The 20525-nt window shown below is 46.8% G+C and overlaps 1 protein-coding gene across 2 annotated transcripts in view; it reads left to right on the top strand.

The window, feature by feature from the left end:
* The window catches only part of LOC149370464 (uncharacterized), a 67945-nt gene that overhangs the window by 17919 nt on the left and 29501 nt on the right, over window positions 1–20525 (top strand). For both annotated transcript variants that reach the window (XM_089561460.1, XM_089561468.1), the window contains exon 3: window positions 1015–1896. In XM_089561460.1, coding sequence (XP_089417586.1) covers window positions 1015–1896 — 882 coding nt within the window. The remainder of the gene's footprint in view (window positions 1–1014; window positions 1897–20525) is intronic.

Here is a 20525-nt window from a genome sequence, read left to right as displayed (position 1 = left end):
AAAAGGTAGGGCTGGCTTTAACCACGGCCATACCGAAATGTCGAACGACAACATTTTGGCAATGACCCGGGACATGAAATATGGAGGTCTACATCGTGTCGGGTGCGCTCATTTATGGTTGACTCTAAATTTTCGTCCAAATCGCCCAATGCCAAATTTCGGGATGGGTCCGGCCAAATTTTTGTAAATCAACTGGGACAAATTTGGAGGTCGCTATCGTGTTGTGTGCGGTGAATTATGGGCGGACATCGATTTTGGTCCAAATCGGCCAAAGTAAATCTGGCAATCTGTCAAAGTAAATAAGTTGCTATCCTGAGCTTCTCAAGGTTAAACCAAGGTCAGATCAAGTATATAACGGTGAGCGAATTTTGCATTGAGTAGAGCTACCCCTCTAAAAAAATTAGCTACTTACTACTGGAGCCAGCGGTCCCGAAATCAGCTTCGGGCGCGCGAAGACAGCAACAAGGGATGAGCGGCAGCGTAAAAATTTCCGCTCGTTCACTAACTCTTCCCTTCAAGCTTAGGTAATGTTATTTAATTTTCCCGGAAATATGCGACACATTTCTTCCCTTTTTCGTCATCACCATGTTATGGCTTCTAATTTGTGGCTTTCTACTATCTCCCCAGCCCCAAGTCTGTATTTCACTGTGCTTACCCAAGAAGCTCTTTAGCCAGATGCGCTTCTTAGAAAGAAATATTTTAATGCACAATTTCCACCAAACCGCCCCAGAAACCCTTTCCTCGACACAACTATTACCGTTTCACTTAGGAGTTTTCCAGTTATTTTGTCAGTATTCCTTCTCATGAACAGCTATTCAAGGTGCAGACGGGGACCTGAGGAAGCTTTTGTGCTGCATTAACGCTATCATCACTAACTCGAGTATTACCGTCGGTCATTGTTTGCTATGCCAATAACACGTCTAACAAGGAGGATTGCAAGCAGTAGAAAGCAAAGTTTGCATAATTTTTGGCTTAATTTTAACCCACCTCTAATACATGGCTTTATGGTTTCAGGGGTAGCATTCGGAGCCAGCCTAACGTCTTTCGCCATTTATACATTGCTCTACTTCGACAAGTACACAGCGACAAGCACTGCAATGAAGTACTCGGCATGGTCAGCGTCTGGATTGGCAGGACCCTTGATCATGTCTTTTTTCGCCAATTTGTACGGCCTACACGGAGCACTTCTCCTCACTGGCGGTCTCGCGATGAATGCACTGCCACTTGTCTTGCTACTCAAAAAGCCGCGTCCCTTCAAGTTTTGCACAACGAACCATGTCTTACCTGAGAAGCGAGACTCCTCAGCAAGCAAAAACGGGCCGCCAACAATAAGTAAACAACAAGATGACCTAAGACCGACCAAGCCGGTATCAGTCACAGTTCCCATTCCTCCAACCGCAAGCATCGACAAGCTCGGTTTGACTCTGAAGGGTGTGGCGGCCCTCTTCCGGATACCAGACTTCTACGTTCTGCTGGCTGTCTACGCGGTCTTTGACTGGACGGCCTTGCTCCACTCCACCACCGCTGTGGACTACGGACGAGACAAGGGCGTTTCGCTGGAGAGCGCGAAGTATGTGCTCACATGCCACGCCTTCGGCCACCTTGTGGGCCGAAGTGTTGTGCCCTTAGTGTCGGACAGGATACCATTCAGCCACTGCCCCATCGCTGTAGCCAGCCTCTTCGCTTCTTTCCTGGCCTTCATCGGTGCATCTCTTGTCCGGTCGTTTACCTCGTTCATGGCCATCAACATAGTTCTCGGAGTTGGCCAGGGCTATGTGACTTGCATAAGAAGCGTCCTTATCACCAACTACCTCAGTGTTCAGCGCCTGCCAGCCTTCTTCGGATTCCTGGGCCTCCTGCTCATACCCCTGGCATCAGCGAGTGCAACCATCTTAGGTAAGAGAGCCTGTGCTGTACTTGCCTTCCACAGCTGTCCAGACTGTGTATCCGAGTAACTGAAAAGACCGGATGTTGACTACAGATTCTTTGTTTCAGCCAGCTGAACTCGTTCTCATTTAGCACTTCTAGCAGGACTACGAAGCCTTGTCGAACTCCTGTGGGGCGCTAGAATTTAGACGTAAAAAGTGCGGCAAGACTCTACTTGCCTGCAACTTTACGGCGTGGGAGCAATTCCAGTTCCAAACATAACGTTAGACAACATCAGACAGGTTTATATCCCCAGCCGTAGAAATTATAATACTGGCGCTGACATTTCGCACTAGCAATGATCATCAAATATGTGTGCCCTGCAGATGCAGTTATGTGCCCCTCCGCTTCTCGAATACGTGCAGCAAATTCTGTTTACGATTCTCTCTGCACTTTCTGCAAAACTTTTGAGACGGTTATGCTTCTGTCTTAGGCTCTGCAACTTCTGACTGATGACAGTTCTTTGCATCTGTATAAACATTAAGACAAGAATCTTAGTAGAAGAGCAGGGTGTGTCTTGAGTGTATAAGTTCTGCAACATTATTTTCATTCCATTAGTTCCAACGGTCTCCCTCTGCTCCAAACGCCTGCAAACTGTTCGTGTCCAAAGAGCTTCAGCCCGAATCCGGTTTCCCTGAGTATAACCGCAGCTTTGAGTGTGCACAAGCTTTCGCTACCATCACAAGCTTCCCAACGACAATGCACACAGCTCATAATTAATACAAGTAATACCTACATAATATTAGGTAAACATTTACTTTATATTTAGCTAATATTTACTAAGGTATTTACTAAGGTAATCGCTAATAGAATCAGGACAACCTTGGACTTTAGTCAACCAAATGATCAGGCAGGCTTTCGTAAAGCATACTCGACAATAGACCACATTCACACTATCAATCAGGTGATAGAGAAATGCGCAGAATATAACCAACCCCTATATATAGCTTCATTGATTACGAGAAAGCATTCGACTCAGTGGAAACCTCAGCTGTCATGCAGGCATTGCGGAATCAGGGTGTGGAAGAGTGCTATGTGAAAATATTGGAAGATATTTATAACGATTGCACAGCTACTATAGTTCTCCATAAAGTCAGCAATAAAATTCCAATACGGAAAGGTGTCAGGCAGGGAGACACGATCTCGCCAATGCTCTTCACTGCCTGCTTACAGCAGGTATTCCGGGGACTGGAATGGGAAGAGTTGGGGATAAGAGTTAATGGAGAATACCTGAGTAATTTGCGATTCGCTGATGACATTGCCTTGCTAAGCCACTCAGGACAAGAACTGCAAAGCATGATGAATCAGCTAGACAGGCAGAGTAGAACGGTGGGGCTAAGAATTCACATGCAGAAAACCAAAGTAATGTTCAATAGCCTTGCAAGGGAACAGCAGTTCGCAATTGGTAGCGAGGTGCTAGAAGTAGTAAGAGAATGTCTACTTAGGGCAGGTAGTGACCGCAGATCCGGATCATGAGAGGGAAATAACTAGAAGAATAAGAATGGGGTGGAGCGCGTATGGTAGGTTCTCTCAGGTCATGAATGGTAGCTTACCAATATCCCTGAAGAGAAAAGTATACAACAGCTTTATCCTACCGGTATTCACCTATGGGGCAGAAACGTGGAGGCTAACAAAGAGGGTTCAGCTTAAGTTAAGAACAACGCAGCGAGCTATGGAAAGGAAAATGATAGGTGTAACGTTAAGAGATCGGCAGAGGGCGGAGTGGGTGAGGGTACAAACGCGGGTTAATGATATCTTAGCTGAAATCAAGAGGAAGAAATGGGCTTGGGCAGGGCATGTAATGCGAAGGCAAGATAACCGCTGGTCCTTAAGGGTAACGGAGTGGATTCCAAGAGAAAGCAAACGTAGCAGGGGACGGCAGAAAGTTAGGTGGGCGGATGAGATTAAGAAGTTTGCGGGGATACAGTGGCGGCAACTGACCAAGGACAGGGTTAATTGGAGAGACATGGAAGAGGCCTTTGCCCTGCAGTGGGTGTAGTCAGACTGATGATGATGATGATGATGAATATTTGACACAGGTAAGGATGCACCTCAACCACCATTTATAAGAGGAATGTGCCTCGTGCACGAGAGCTTATACGTTTCCTTGCAGAGACTAAATGCAGCACCTTACCTTTGTCAATTTATTTATTTATTTAATACTGCAGAATCGCTCGACTCCAAGCAGGCATGAGCACGGGTATGAGCAGACATACAAATAAAAAACAAGATATGCACGAACTTCATGCAAGAGCAAACGATGATGCGAAAAAAAGAAACCAAAAAGACAAGAGTTTCACATAGAAAAGGCTCTCAAATTATCAACAAACGTTTCTAGCTTTGGGCTGTACATTTGTAGTAAACATGACGCATTTTTGGGATAAACATAGACGGTTTTCTCGTATCCATTGTGTAACATTGATAAATACATTGATAAACATGCTGGCTTCGAGCGTGACACAGAGGGAGGAGGTAGCCTCGCTAAAATACACTCTGAACAGAATTTCAGGCAGTAGTGCTTGCTCTACAAAAGCTGGATACCTCTTCCAGAAGAGCCAGCCTTTACTGATCTCTTATCGTTGTGCTCGTCCCTTGCTGCGGTCACGCCCATCTTGCACACAATCCTTTCATTGCCGCCTCGGTATTTAAGCCTTCCAGATTTCATAAGGGCACCCGGTTACAGTAGTGTTACATTAAATAAGGTTGTTGATAACCTGTCAACGGCATCCTTAGCGGCCCCGTGTTACATATCCTCCAAGATGCCGCGTATATCACTCTTAAAACTGCGAGAAAAATACACGGAATCAGGGAAGAGACGTACAGACGAGCGCTACCTTATAAACGACGATTTATTGCGAAGAAGCCCACTTTTATAGCCGGGTTGAGCAACAAACAAGAAACCCCGTGTACGAAACCCGTCCTTCTCTACCATTAAGTACAATCAGATGTGGTCAAGCGATCCATAGCCAGCCTGTGTTTTATTGCGAAAGCACTAAACCGGAGGTTCAGAGCCAAGCAAAATCGTCTCTTGCCGATTGTTTGTCCGGGAAGCGCAAACGCTCCGTCCTGCGGAACTTCCCGGTCATCGTCGTCCTTAATGTGGCACAAACCCATGCTTTGGAACTAATTAACTGAAATGCAGTAAACTTTCTCTGTCATTTTTCCATCGTTGTTAAAAAGTATACTCAGCACACTATGCAAATAAGCTTTAAAAAACAATGCAGTCGCTTCTCAGGGACAGGCCACCTTTCATATATTTTGCTTTCAGCTGCCCAAAGTCGCAAAAGCAGAAGAAAAATGAAATGGGTAAGAATGATGTCCCTGAGCAAATGAAAACGACGCAAAAAGTAACCGTCATCCCTATTGCCACACACTCTGACACAATGTATTGAAAAAAAATACGAATCGTGGTAAAGTGAACATAGCCTCTTCCGCTCCTGAAAAACTGTCCAAGATATGCAATCGTATCAACCCTAGTCCAAAGAAAGGAAGAATTTATGAAACAAATCATGAAAAGCAGTTGCTTACATTTGGTAAAGAAGAGATTTATGAAGGTCCCCTAAAGGGCGGCCGAACATATATTGCCAAGCAGGTAGGTGCCTAAATTACCCTTCATGTGAGCACAAAAAAGTGGCAGGATTTCAACATTGTTAAACCTAGTGTACGTGCGAAAAATCTGCTTGACCTTGCTGGCTCATGGTTTTGCTTTGCTATGTCGTCGGCACGTCTGGCGACGATATCTGTTTGAGAGTAAAATTATTTGACGAAGACGATAACGTGCAGAGCACAGCGCGAGTGTATGTTGCAGTTTAACACGAGGTGTGATTGGCTGCAGGCAATAAAGAAAAACTGCAGCGACAGTAGAGTGCTCTCCTGCAGTGGCCACCGAAGCCGACCTTTTCACGCCGCCGTGGGTTCGAATGCCACTCGCGGCAATATTTATTTTCTTTACTTTATATAGGGTCACAAGCTCAATTCAAAGTCTGGCTTCAGCGATGAAGCGGCTTTTACACCTTCGGTCGTGAAGTAGGGCTTTGGTTCTAAAATGATGGGAAGAATGGGGGGAAAGGCCATCTAGCCGCCCTTTGCAAAGCATAGCAAGTTTCATCCGGAGTTTGAGCACAGTGATGCCATCAGCTCACTAGAGAAGTGATTGATATCAAATAAGGACACGAGTGTAAGTGGCCAACCAGTGCTTTCATCCGACAAAGAAGTGATATTTCTTTCTGCTAAGAGGTGAAACCTTTGTGACGATGAGTGTTTCCTCTGACTGCTTCTTTTTGCACTCTTTTTCTCAATGTCTTCTTGCTTTTTGCGCAACCTGCCTAGATATAATATTGGGCTTTTTAGCAATAAGTCGCCGGCTGTAAGTCAGCTGTCATGTGTACATGGTCTGTTCTGAAAGTAGTAGGACTCATTTTTTTAAACAAAATTTATTCAAGAGAATAGTACAAACTATTACAATTTTTCAAGATAGACCCCTTCCGCACCTACACGCTGCTGCCAATGAGTTTTACAGCTTTCGTACGCCTCCAGGAACGCCTGGACCGGAATGCTATTTAGCTCCCTCGTCACGGCCTTTTAACCACCTCTACCGATCCGTGATGCTTCCCCTCGAGCGTCGATTTTATTCTTGGGAATAGAAAAAAGTCTGGCGGGGCCAAGTCGAGGCTGTAGGGGGGCTGAGGCAGCGTTGCCGCCTTATGCTGGGCAAAAAATCGGGGTCCTCATTCACATGATGAAGAAGGTCCTACCGGTTGGCCTTTTCCTCCTCTGACAACACTCCCGGCACCAACTTCGCGCACGCTTTCCTCATGGATAAGTTTTCTGTCACGATCTCAAAAATTTGGGTTTTAGGAATGCTCAAGTCATCAGCAATCATTCTGATACTCTTTCTACGATCACTGTGAAGTAAATGCTTCACTCGCTACACATTTTCGTTGGTCTTGCTGGTCGAAGGGCGTCTGGAGCGGTCGTCTTCCTCCACTCTTTCCTTACCTTCTCGGAAAAGCTTGTGCCACTCAAAAAACACCTGATCTACCCATGGAAGCGTCACCGTAGGCCTCCTTAATCATGTTGTGAGTCTGTTTGCCCGTTTTACGAAGATTTACTCAAAATTTGATCGCGTATTGCTGATCCAGTAAACGCTCGACGATTCTGCGTGACGAGACGTTTCGACAGGGGTTCACAGTACAAGCGACCTCCTCTCTTCAACGGCCGAGAGCCGACTGCCGATTATCCCAAGCATTCCCAATATCCCCCTTCAACGATCCTGCACGCGCAGACCACCTCTCGTCCGCCCGTTCGCCCAGGAAAAAACCAGTCCTACTACTTTCAGAACAGACCCTGTATGTCTCTTCTCTGTGTCCGTATCTCCTTCGAGCAGTTTTAAGAAGGATCTGCAACCAACTCTCCCAAGCTTCTAAATTGGTATGTCATAGCTGCTGGCTTTCGGAGACGTCCAATATTAAGCGAGCAAAGCTGGTTTCTTTTTTCATCTGGAGCAGTACGTGTGTCTAAAGTTTTCTCTAAGTCTCTACGAAGAGCCTGCATGGCCCTGTACCGCTGCTGAATTCTGCACAGATCTGGCTATCCGCTTAATCCCATCTCCGCATTTTGCAGAGAACCCGAATCTGCACAACTTTTTGACTATTCTGTCGCCATTTCTCTTTTGTGAGAAAAAGGCGATTGGAGAAGCCCTTGTAGCAGCTTGGCTTTATTTGCAACATTACCCTCTAGATGGTACTTCGTACCACCATATCTGTGTTCAGTCACGGGTGTGCTTGTTCTACCGTTCAAAATTTTACTCGAATCTAATCGATTGCCTTCCTAAACAGAACAGCTTTAATCCTTCACTTTTTATTTCTTACACTGCAATCTCTTCTCTTATTCGGACCCCCAGGCGTCGGCTGTTGCTTTGTGGTGTGCAATATCGCCTGCTTTTTTTGGTTTTTGTTCATTTTCCTTCTCCTATTTTGCAAAGAAAACGTACTATGGAACAGCCTTTTTATGCACCCAGATTCTGCACCCATCTCCCACAATGGGTATGCGCCATTTGTCGTTTGGACATCAATCATTTGTGCCAAACACCAACGACAACCTGGCACTCCATGAAAGCTCCCGTTCCTAAACGCACAAGCACACATCCTTAACAGGCTCGAGACAATTTTCTGTGAACTGCAGGGCTCAACGTACAATTCTCCTAATACCTCCCTGAGGCGCCTAAAACTGTAGCCATTTAGGATTCTTTTCATGAGTGCGAACGATACAGGCAGTTTTTAGTAATAGGCTGACTTGCAACTGTATTCTGCCTCAGTATAATGAGCTTGTTACTATGCGTGCACACAAATGTTCCACCTGTAACTGGCTTTCCGAAGCTTAAAACCTCGACAAAGCGTTACTTTCATGGAATTTCATTTCCCATGGCCTATTTCGATGCCACTGAATGCTTGCTTACGCCACAGTTGCCTGCTTATAGAGCCACTAATTTTATCTATAGGATACCTTTCGAGCGGCATTATTCAGAAATAGGCAATCCTTCCAATCACCGGAACAGGAACGCAGATATTAGAGGTACTTTTTTACCTTCTATATTTTTTGTCTGAAATTGGCTATTTGGTTTTTTCATTGTCTCAGTTATGCTGCGCAAGGGCGCCAGACCTACAAAGGCAGCATCCGCTATAGCTATAATTGCATGTGGCAACCTGTATGCTATCTTCAGTGGCAATGGTTGAGCAGCTGCTGCGCGCCCTTCCGGGCGGAGCTTTTTTTCTTTTTTGCTCTCCCAAAGAGAGGATAGCTTTAAGCGCGCTCTTTTTTTAAGCCCTACGCAACCTGTTATAATGCAGTTACGTTGTTACGCGGTTTTTATTATGCGATAACAACCATTTGCCTTTTTCCTTAACTTATGGCAGCAAACCTGAGCTTCACGCTTCTTGATATTAAACCTTCAACTATCCAATAACTACAAAGTTTATGTGGAAGCTGTATAGATTTCTCTTGTCGATATTTGGCTGCGCTTAGATGGACGCCAATGAGTACTTACTTATTAGTAACTACATACACACAAGTTTTTTTTCACCTTCTGGACACATCATTAAAGAGCCTCTGAAACGAGCAGTGAACCAGGCTGTCTATAAAGTTGCGGTATGCCTGATGCGTTAAAGAACGCGGCTCCACTAATCTCCTCCAGCAAAATATTTAAAGCGTTTGTTCCAAGCTGGGTTATCTCTAGCCAGGTTTCAATTTCAGCGTCTTCTTACCTTTTTGTATCCTCAAAGTGCACGCTGCTCCACTTGCACCCACTCAGCCCCTCCGACACCTGCCGACACTCGCGAGAATTTCCTGGGGGCGAAGTTTCCTCACCCAGCAAAGCGATGCGGCTCACTGGCCGCGGCCATGGTAGCTGCACGGCGTCTGAAAGAATCTAACGAATATCCATCTCTTAACTAACATACGTAGGCGTGCACCACAGAAGAGAGCGAGAGTTTGAAAAAGGCTCCGAAAAGAGTTCGCCAACTTTCGCGCCTGATTGTGGGTTCTGTGTTGCATGCAGAAGTGTATTGTTTGGCTCCGGTGTTCATGAACACAATACGGGGTGACTGAGTTTACATACGCTGCAAAGATGGTGTTTTAAGGCCCCTTTAATGCTGGTGCCAAAACCGTACTCACGCAGTCCTCAACAAGCGAGCGGAATATTGCTTGTAGTTGTACTCAGATGAAAAGGTGGATCGTTCTTAATGGCCGGACATGCCTAGCTAAGCTACCATACGCAGTGCAGCGTAATATCGTAAGAAGTCCTACAGCGCTGGATATATATTTCCATTTCATTTCCAGCACTGTTTCCAGCCAGCTAAAACGGCACAAAAGTAAACATTCTCACATCATGAAAGTAATCCTCCATTTTGAATACGAGCGGATTTCTTGACCAGTTGGTGCATATCGACCGAGAAACAAGAACAACGAACGAGTACGCGAGAAGAGGGATGAGTATTTTCTGCCGTGTAAATAACTCTAATTCTTTCGTCTTTTTACCCGCCCCACTTTTCCTTACTTCAGCGTTCTTCAGGGACACGCTGGGCTCGTACGACAACTTCTACCGCGTCTTTGGTGCAGCCAACCTCAGCGTGGCTGTGCTGCTTTCGCTCCTGGCTTGTCGGGACAAAGCTCGCAGACACGCGTGGACACTGGACAAAAATACCGCTGCGTCATAGGACTGCTTTGCAAGGGTGTCCGAACCTCTGTCTGCGAAGCGACAGCGCTGAGAGGACACGCGATCACGCGGGCACCGCGCGTTTGTGGAGTGCAATACCGCTCCTGCTGCGGTACCCACGCGAGGCCAAGAGCCAGTCAGGAGGTTGAGCGCCTCCTTTTGTATTGCCTCGTGGGCAATACCTGTATGTCGCCCGAAGGAGAAAAAAAATAAATAAAAAAAGTGTTTCGACATCTCAAAACACACTGGTGCAGCAGCGAGCTAAAAGGGGTTGTATGCCGATTAAAACGTTGAGCCTTATGCGCAAACTAGCTTTAAGAGAAAACAAAATATTTTGTTTCCGCGCATCGCATTCGTAGCTGGCAAGTAGATATAAGCAATCTCGTTCTTGCGCTTGCTAGTAAATATATTTTGCGGGGAAGTGTCGCTAAATTAATGTACAAATCCTTAATTCGGCCCCTCCATGATTATACATTTTTTTATTTGGAGCCTTCATACCCATTGTGCCAATAAGAGCATAAAAAAAGCAATCAGGTTCATATATAGTTTAGTATGATCGTCATTTTTCACCCCCTTCTGTTTTGCCTTATAGGAACCTACACCCCTCTTTCCGTGCAGCCGTCACAGCGACATAGGTTCCCACAGTGTATCGTTTATCATTTCATCGTGCTTCATATATCTTTAATTCTTCTCGTATTGCACCATCAACCAGGAGGCATCACAACCTTAATATTAAAGCACAATTCGATCATACTAATAATTTTCAATACAGACAATTGAACAGTGCAACTTAATTCCTGGGATATCCGGGTTTCTTCTATCAAACTCATTTTTAGCAGTAAATGATTCCCCACGACACCACGCATTGAATTGTGCTAGTCATTGTTTATTGTTTCAATTTATTTCACATTATTGCATCTGTATTGTATTATATTGTATACATCATAGATGTTAGTATATTATACAGGGTGTTTCACCTGAGACTTACATATTTTTTAAAGTAGGCTTTTTGAGTTCGAAGCACGCTTTTTACGGCATAGCATTGTCAGAAGTGTAGTACATCCGACAACAGCTAGGACGGACTGACTATAGGAGGCTGGTTAACACAAATTGACCAGTTCACTTTCAAACTATTACTGTTACGCTCCTTAATTATTGAGAGGCGTGTAGCCCCCGGTAAGTAACATCGATATCAGTTTTTAAAATCAGAGAACGCGGTTACCGTCGGTGGTGTGGCGCAACAAATTCTGGCTATGTCGTGCCAGAATACACGCGCTTTCGAGAAGCTTACAGGCAAAGCAAGGTCTCCAGTGCACGTATCTGCTCGAAAAAGCCAAAATTTATTAGGCCACAGCGCTGAGAGGAACAGCGTTTTAGAACTTCTAAAAACACATATGGATATTAAGGTGGGCTACACGCCTCTCAATAACTAAAAGCCTAACAATAATTGTTTGACAGTTAAGTATTTAACTCTTAAATAATAGTTAACCATCCTGCTAGTTAGAACGTCTTAGCTGTATTCTGATGCACTACACCTCTGATAATGCTACGCCGAAAAAAAGCGTTCTTCTAACTCAAGAAGCCTATTTTTAAAAATTGTGCAGTCAGATGAAACACCCTGTGTTTAGTTGATTGTGTTGCACCTTGCCGTACCGGTGCGTATTCCATTCATTTACTATTTTTCAATCTACTAGTCTAATAGTCCAACTAGTAGCTGCAGATGTACAAATAAACAGCAAAGAATTAAAATGTCTGTGAGCAGAGTATTGTCTTCATCGTTAAAATTAGGTGTAAGCATTAAGAAGTCTGTGTTGTCTGCTTGCTCCTTTTCGGTTTGTCTGGTTGCGCTGTTCCATCCAATATGCGCAGATACAAACTTGGCCGAGTTGCCATCCTACTACTGCAAGGTAAGCATGAAATGTTTTCCAGTACCGGCGCAGGAATTCCTAACGCGACTAGAGAGAGCATTAGGAGGCACTCCTTAGGTGCGTATCGGATACGTTCCGCGGCCTCACGACGGGCCGTCATAATGTCTCGCTTCGGTTCTTCGAGCATGGTAGCGCACTTATACCCCGTTTCATACATAATGTGCAACACTGCGGAAGACACGGAAATAGTCCGCATGAAAAAATAAGAAAAGGCACTTTACTCTGCGCTAGTTTTGAAAATGTCTTTTTGGGTAAGTGCAATGTGCGATAACAGTCTCGCTTCTCTGTGGAAACCTGAACCACGCCTTGAGGGAATGTAGGAGGGTGGGACTGAAACAAAAGAGAAGGGGGGATCTTTTAAGTGCACTGACATCGCATAGCATACGGGCGCCTTTTGTGTTTCTCCTCCATCGAAACGCAGCCGCCCCGGCCGGCGGCCGAGTTGTCAAAAGCACGAGAAAGTGACACCCTGTCGTCAGCAAAAAGAGCGCATTTAGTCATGCCCACGACAAATGTATCGATTAATAAGTCCGCATGCAACAGAGAGAGAAACCTTATTATTATAAAGCAATTCGGGGTACGCCCTTGTGGTGCCGCATTACCCCACTGCACTCGTGTCCATGTTCCTAAGGCCAGTGTAACACTGGCGGCCCGGCTGGTGGCGATGGTTTGCACGGCCGGGTCCTCCGAGCGATGCTGGGTCCCACAGTGCTCCAAGGTCTTGAGGTTCTCTATGCCCCGCGGCGGAGAGTCCGCTGGGCAGAGAAGAGGATGTTGAGAAAAGAGGCGAAGGGTTCTGAGCGTAGGGTGCAGGCAGGAGTGGGGAAGGAGGGATGACAGTGGGATAGGGTAAGGGGAGGTTGCGTGTCTTTAGTTGGTGCCAGAGTGTTGCGTGTTTGTTATCTAGGGAGGGGTGGGGCGGGGGTAGAGCTGGCGTGGTGTTCTCTAGCCCTGCGTCAGCTCGCTCAATGAGTGCATGCGCTGCTTCGTGAATCCCCGACCCGAGGCCACCTGAGCCCGGTTTAAAGAACCTCTCGCTAAAAGGTTGGCGGCGTTGTTTCTGGGATTTCCGGAGTGCGCAGGTAACTATATCAGCTCCGCTTCGTGAGTTGGGGATGCATCGGGCGAGCCCAGTATTCCAAAAGCACGGACATGGACTCGGCACTGCGCAAAATTTGTAATTGCTGTTTTAGAGTCTGTTAAAATAAACCGAGCTTCCGTGCGGGTTATGACAGTTGCAATGGCCGCTTCCTCTGCAGCCTCTGGGGAGGTGTCTAGGCGGGAGATTGTGCGAGGAGGGTGGATAAAGAGGAGTCTACCACCGCTGCGGTCGCTTCATCACCCGGGAAGACAGCGTCCACACATACGGCGTCCGGCTCGGAGCCGTACTCTTGGTGGAGTGCCTGCTCACGGGCTCTGCGGCCCAGCTCATGGTGGAACGGTGCATATTTCTCGGCAGCAGCTTGATGAGTAGCTCACGGTGAAGGGGTCGAGGAATGCGGAAGAGGGTTGGTTCCTTGGAGGGTATTCTGATCCTGAGGTAGTCCAATATGTACCGGTCTGTGAAGGTTTCTGCGAGCCTGGTGTATTGGGCCTGTCGGTGGGTGTCCACGAGTTTCTAGATCACGTTGTGCAGACCCTGGCCTCGTATTGTGTCTGTAGATGTGTTGAGGGGAAGATGAAGTGCGACCTTAAATTACTTGCGGGTCAAGGCAACCAAGGCATTGTGTCGTGTTTGAGTAGTAGTAGGTATGGGATAGTGCAGAGCATACGGCTAAGGACGAAGGCATGGATGACTCGACAGAGGTCGCACTCCTTCACGCCCTTGTGGTGGCCCAAAACTCTGCGGATGAGTTGCGATAACGTGCCTGCAAATTTCTTGGGTATCTTGAAGGTGGTGGTGTTTTCGACATCGTTCAGGCTCTGTAGGCCCAGTCAGCGGAGGATGTCAACCTACGGCACCGGGTCGCCATTAAGTTCAATGGCACTGAGGGAGGAGGGGGGAGCGGCTGTTCTTATGCCGGATGAGGAGCAATTCGGATTTCTTTGGGGGGCAATACACTCAGATGCTCACTGCGTAAATTTTTGTGAGGGTGGCAGCTTCCTCTAACATGTTCTCTAGGCCGCCGTCACTGTCAGTGGCCAATTTTTGGGCGTGCTTGATGATGGTGATGTTTAGCAAGGAGGGGGAAAGGATGAACCTTTGAGGGGTGCCGATACTCTGAAGCGTGCAGGCGAGAGAAGGCAGAGGGCCGAAGTGTATCTCATCTGTGCTGTCAGTGAGGAATGCTTGAATGTAGGTGTAGTTTGTGCGCGCACCCAAATTCAGTGGGGATAGGGCAGTCATGATCACCTGATGTTCAATGTAATCAAAATCTCTGGAGAGCTGTACAGATAAGTCAGCCTTTATGTGACCTCGAAGAAGTAGGTCAAAATGTCCTGTATGAGTGGCAGCATGGCGTCCTGTGCGGATAGAGGGGGGGGGGGGGGGGGGGGAGGGGGCAATCTCACCATGCTATGCAGGTATAGATTGTTGACCGCCATGTGTCTTGTGAGTCTCGCAAGCCCAAAATGCTCGAGAAGCTTCTCAAGGTACGAAGTTAGCGAAATCGGGTGGAGGCTTTGGAGTGTAAGTGGTTTCTTTGGTTTCTGTATGAATATTACCTTCGCGTGGCGCCACGACTGCTGGAGGATACCCTCCCTCCATCCCCGGGTGAAGTACTCCGTAATTTTGGTGGTCGATTGATTGTCCATATTGCATAGCATGGAGTTGTTATTTTGTCTGCACAAGGTCCGTAAGACTGCTCTGACTTCCGGCACCTGGAGAGCTGTATCTGTTTTGAAGTGTTCCTAGGAAGGTGTCGGCATCCAGAGTGTGTTCGTTTGAGAGGCGTGTCACGTGGTGTTGTGCTGCTGATTTGGAGCGTGTGGGGTCGAAGAGGTGTCGGAAGAGTTGCCATGCGCGTTATCTGGACAGGTTTCCGGCCATGATGTTACATATCTGTCCCCAGTTGGATAGGCAGAGCTCCTCAGAGTTTTATTGGATTTGTGTCTGCAACACGACCAGCCGCTTTTTAAGTGTCCTCTTATGTTTATTACCTTTCCGGCTTTCCAGGAGGCTTTGACGACTCTCCCAAAGGTATGACTAAGCGTATGTCCATGGGTAGGGGTTTCAGTGGCAGTTTCAGTGCGTTGCTTGTTGTGGTGAACGTCATGTTTGAGTGATTACACACAGGCGTCAACGTCTGCAATGGGAGTGTCTAGGTGAGTGGTGTGGGCAGCCCGGGGGGTATCCCAGTTAATGAGTTTGTCTATTGTATAAGTATGACGGGGTGGTTTCTCCGGGACAGTGATTTGTATGTTGTAGCGATCGCTGCCCAATGTATGTTGCGTTCCTTAAGGTGACCCAAAAATATCAGTTCTTTTGCCTGCAGGTCACGGTATATATGCGTGGTGTTATCTGCAGGCAAAGCATCTGTTATTTTTCGTTCTCCATAAGGAACACACTATTTTTTGGTCGCGTATGTAGGTAGTGCAAACAAGCGCGTTAGGTATCTTAAAGTACTTCTTCCCGGTCGAGTTGGTTTATAATTTTAAGCTGACAACAAACTGTGCTAACACACAAGACAGGCAAAGGATACGATGCTGACAGGACTTGCGCAAAGTCCCGTCTACCCGGTCTCCTGTGTTAGTGCAATTTATCAGTGTAAAGAGAGCGCTAGTTCTGACATCATTACACCTTATTCATGAAACGGTACATATAGTAATCCTCGCTGCTGCTGCAGCGTGGCTGGGACGCCACGGTCAAGTTTTTCTTTTACATGTCCAACACTCTTGGACAAAAATATTAAATATTGGAAAAGAGTAAGGTGCTGATATGGAAAATTGGAGAGCGCTGCTGCACTTTGCTGCAATGGAGAAATGCGAAAGCATTTGCATTTGAACTATAACAACATTTTTTGCAATTCTTCGCTTTCACGTGACACTTACCACGTGAGCCTTGCATGACGTCGGCAACTTTTTTGCAAATCATTGTTGTCTAACATCAGTGCCCATCCGCAGCACACATTACCGTCGTACACACCGCAACGCGATCACTTCGTGCCCCTATAACATGCCTAGCAATATCCACCTCGGGGCTAGTTGGTGTATGGTTTTGAACAAAGAATCTGCCCAAAAGACACGCCTGCCTTCCTTCGGTGTTGTCTGTTTTGCGCATCTTCTTTTTTTCAAAACCTATAAACCTATAGCACGCATGAACCAACGGCCCTCCGGGGTGTACGCGTTACAGACAACACAGGACTCATTGATACAGGGGCCTCATTGTATGTAACTAGCCCATTCACGCATATCCAGGGGCGGTCCTACGTGCGCCTGGACAATATATATGCATCTTCCTTGCTCGTTTTCACCAGTCTGTTAAATCAAAGTGTGCCGGTCGCATCTTCAGATCATTGTATGGTGATTGTTCGGCTCGAGAGAAATTACTGTTCAAATTTTAAGCCGCAGTGACAGCTTTGGAAGCTATTTTTTCGCTTGTAAACGACCAGGAGTTTGGCGTTCGAAAACGCTCACAACTGCATTCATGTTTGAACGGTGCCACGCCATTGTTTGCTCCATGGGAGATGTTTAAATAGGAGGCGCTAGCGATAGCTATTGAAATCGGGTCTGTTAGGTACTTTTACACAAAGTGTCAGAAACTGTATAACATCTATGAATTGCAATGTGAGGCACCTGGATTACAATTAGACGAAATTGCTAGTGTAGAGTGACCAACAGAAGCACGACTCAGACAGATTCAGGGGGCACCAGAGTTCAATTTCGTACGAATCGTTCTTTGAACTGGGAATATCTTATGCGACAGCCTCTACCTCACGAACACCGTATCGCTACTGCTAAGCTGATACCGGAAATGATGTCTAATGGCATCCTTGTAACCAGTAAGTTTGATGTGTTCGCTGTGTTTGTGACCTATTGTAAGGCGCTGTTCATTGATGCTGCTGCTACTCATAATTTAAATATATGCTGAGCCCAGTCCTCCTTCTTTAAGTTTAGATGTAGAGTTCTTTCCTCAGTCGTTTACTAAGAATCACACGGTCCTAATTCCAAAGAGCGCTAACAATGAACAGTTTCCCTCAGTAGAAGGCTACAGGCCTACCACGTTGGCAAATGTCGAGAATAAATTTTCTTCTGCACCATGCGATGTCACTTCTAATTGACCTTCATGAGACATGCGGTTTCAGAGGCCGCTCCATACAAAGTAACATACACATTGCACGTACAATATCTCGAATCTGGCTCCGCCTCTTATGAGCAGCTTGCATTACTGCAGATTGACCTTGCGAAGGCATTTGATCGTGTCCGGCATTCGTTTCTGTTTTTTCTTCTCGAGTATGTCAACGTTGGGTAACTGTACTAAAAGGGTTGCAGCTTTGTAACGAGAAGTGTTCCACTCGCTTGATTGTTAACGGTCACCTTTCGGAGCCTGTACCAATTCGGTCACCCGTGAATCAAGGCTGGCCAATGTCCCCTCTACTCTCTGCCCTCTACCTAGAGCCACTTTGTTTCATTGTCCTGCGAAACAGCAGTATCCGTGGTTTCGTTGTCTTTGGCAACGAAGTCAAAGTGCTTTCGTATGCTGATGGTTTGACGTTTTTCTGCATTGATAAACCCAGTACTGACAAAACTATAAGCACTATTGAGCAGTTTGGCATTGTCTCTGGCGCTCAAATGAATAGCTCTGAAAGATCGGGTCTATGGTTCCATTCATGGGTTGAATGCCGACTCATAATGCTGGAAGTGAATGGTGCCATGTCGCCCCCAACTACCTAGTATTTCCCCTTCATGCATTCAAGTGGACATTACTAGAGGGAACTGGTACCGACCCTTCAGAGCTATGCTCAGACTTTTGTCCCGCGCCGCTTATCAATTTATGGTCGAGCGGAGGCCTGCAGCATGTTTCAGGAAACAAAAACTTGTTACGTTCTGCAGGTGCTCCATTGCGCGAGACACTATATCCGTAGCATTCACCGAAAATCTGGGACGCTCATATGGCCCTCCAGTTTTGAGCCTATACGGCGCGATAACCTATTCAGGCCGGTTTCTGCTGGCGGGCTAGGTTTGAGACACCAGTATGTGGGACAGTTAGTTGCACGTTTCTACTTTTTCCGTGACAACTCCCAAACAATTATCACAGCATCCCTGCAAACTAACTTTGTGAACCGTCTTCCCAACTAAGTGTTCTTTTCTAATTTTATCGAGCGGCCCATATTACTCGATTTTACGGAGGAAGTTTATGACTCAGTGAGTTTTCTGGCAATCCGCTTTCCTTATGAGCACTTAAACTCTTTTACACGTAAAAATGCAAACAAAAGATTGATGTCTATGCTCTTTCCGGCTCCATTATATCGCTCTCTCTCTACTCTAATTCTATTTATTTATTTATTCACAGACCCTTATGGCGCTTTCGGGCATTACATAGGATGGTGGGGGGTTACAGTCACAAATGAACGATAATATTCTTCACTTAATTATACAAACACAAAACAAATCCATAAGCGCACAGTGAATGGATAGGGGAGAAAACAACAATTGAGTGTACACCGCAATGAAGCCTTCCTACTCAGGATTTTTTTTTTAAAAAACACTACAGTTTTTGCACAAAGGCGTCTTGCTTTAATGTTAAAGCAATATCAACTGGTAGCTTGTTCCATTGATCTATGGCAAGGAACAATGAGGAATGACTAAGGTGATGGGTACCTGAAAACATTGGTTCAATTTTGAGACAAATGAAAACCGTGCCGATGCTGGTGTGTGTGCTGGACTGATCGCTGCCTCTGGTCTGTACCGGGACTGTACCGCGTGTCAGCCGCTGAGCGCCGCATCATTGACGACAAGCTGACCGGCATGCTCTGGCGCCACGTGATACAGCCGTCGTAAAGCCCTTGGGCATCGCCGGTGGTCCTTGTCAAGAAAAAAGACGGTTCCCTCCGGTTCTGCGTTGACTACCGCCGTCTGAACAAGATTACACGCAAGGACGTTTACTCTCTGCCTCGTATCGACGACGCCCTCGACTTCCTGCAGGACGCTGAGTGCTCCTCTTCATTTGAATTGCGCTCTGGTTACTGGCAGGAGCCGATGGCAAAGGCAGATCACCCAAAAACTGCATTCGTCACACCCGATGGGCTCTATGAATTTAATGCCATGCCCTTCGGTCTCCGCAATGCCCCCACCACATTCCAGCGCATGATGGACAACCTACTCCGCGCGCTTAAATGGCACATATGCGTTTGCTACCCAGATGACGTTGTGATCTTTTCCCCAGATTCTTCGTCTCACCTCCAGCTCCTTGAGACTGTTCTTCGCTGCCTGGCGCACGACTGGCGCGCTCAGCTCTGCGACTTCAAGAGTACGACATCTACGTTGTCTATCCTGCTGGCCGTAAACATGCCGATGCTGATGCCCTCTCACGTTTCCCTCTGCCGTCTGAGGCAGTGCCTTTTATATTTGCCCTGCATTCTTTGACGTTTAAGTCCGCTGATATGGGTTCAGAGCAACGCAGAGACCCGTGTATCGCTTGCCTCTTGGATTTCTTACCTCGCAATCGTGTCGACCTCCTTCCCGTGCTTTCAGTCGTCAGTCCCACCATTTAGCCATCAGAGACGAGCTTCTTTACTGCCGGAACTACCTTCCGGATGGTTGCAAGTGGCTGCTTGTGAATCCGACCCATCTGCTCTTCATTTGCTGTTCCCATCACGATGATCCTCAGTGTGCTCATGCCGGCTTCTTGAAGACCTTCACCCGTCTGCGAGATCGGTACTACTGGCGTGGGATGTACCGTTATGAGCGCAAGTTCGTTCAGTTCTGCACCGCATGCCAGCGCCGCAAAAACCCACATCGCCGACCCGCCGCTCCTCTGCAACCGCTGCCTTGCCCAGCGCAGCCCTTCGAGCGTGTTGACATTGACCTCTACGGACCTCTACCCCGCACCTCCACCAAGTGTAATCCAGGACGTCTTCCAAGGCGCTGCGGAGCGAACGACTAGCGGTACAGTCCCGGTACAGATCAGAGGCAGCGATCAGTCCAGCACACACACAAGCATCGGCACGGTTTTCACTTGTCGTCATCTTCTTCCCTAAGCGCCAGCCGCCGAGGGTTCGAGAGCCGAAGGCCTGTCTTACAGCATGCTCTAAGCGCGTAAAGATACGGTGGGCGGGTCTGATATAGCATGAAGCGAATGAAGAGTGGCTGCGATACAATCTGCGAAAATCTGATAATAATGCTAGTATTCTTCGCTTTGGAAGTGATGGTAGCTTTAACAATACTTTGATGGCCGTTATACTAAAATGGCGGGAGTAGTCCCTAGTTATACATCTCGCTACGTTATTCTGTATCGACTCGATTTTGTTAATTAAGTACATTTGATGCGGGTTCCAAATTAAAGATGCGCATGCTATTTT

Source organism: Amblyomma mixtum, chromosome 1, assembly GCF_055824585.1.
Source record: "Amblyomma mixtum isolate Tamu chromosome 1, ASM5582458v1, whole genome shotgun sequence".
NCBI classification, from domain to species: Eukaryota; Metazoa; Arthropoda; class Arachnida; order Ixodida; family Ixodidae; genus Amblyomma; species Amblyomma mixtum.
The sequence above is the reverse complement of the archived record's forward strand: the minus strand, read 5'-3'. Positions and strand labels throughout refer to the sequence as shown.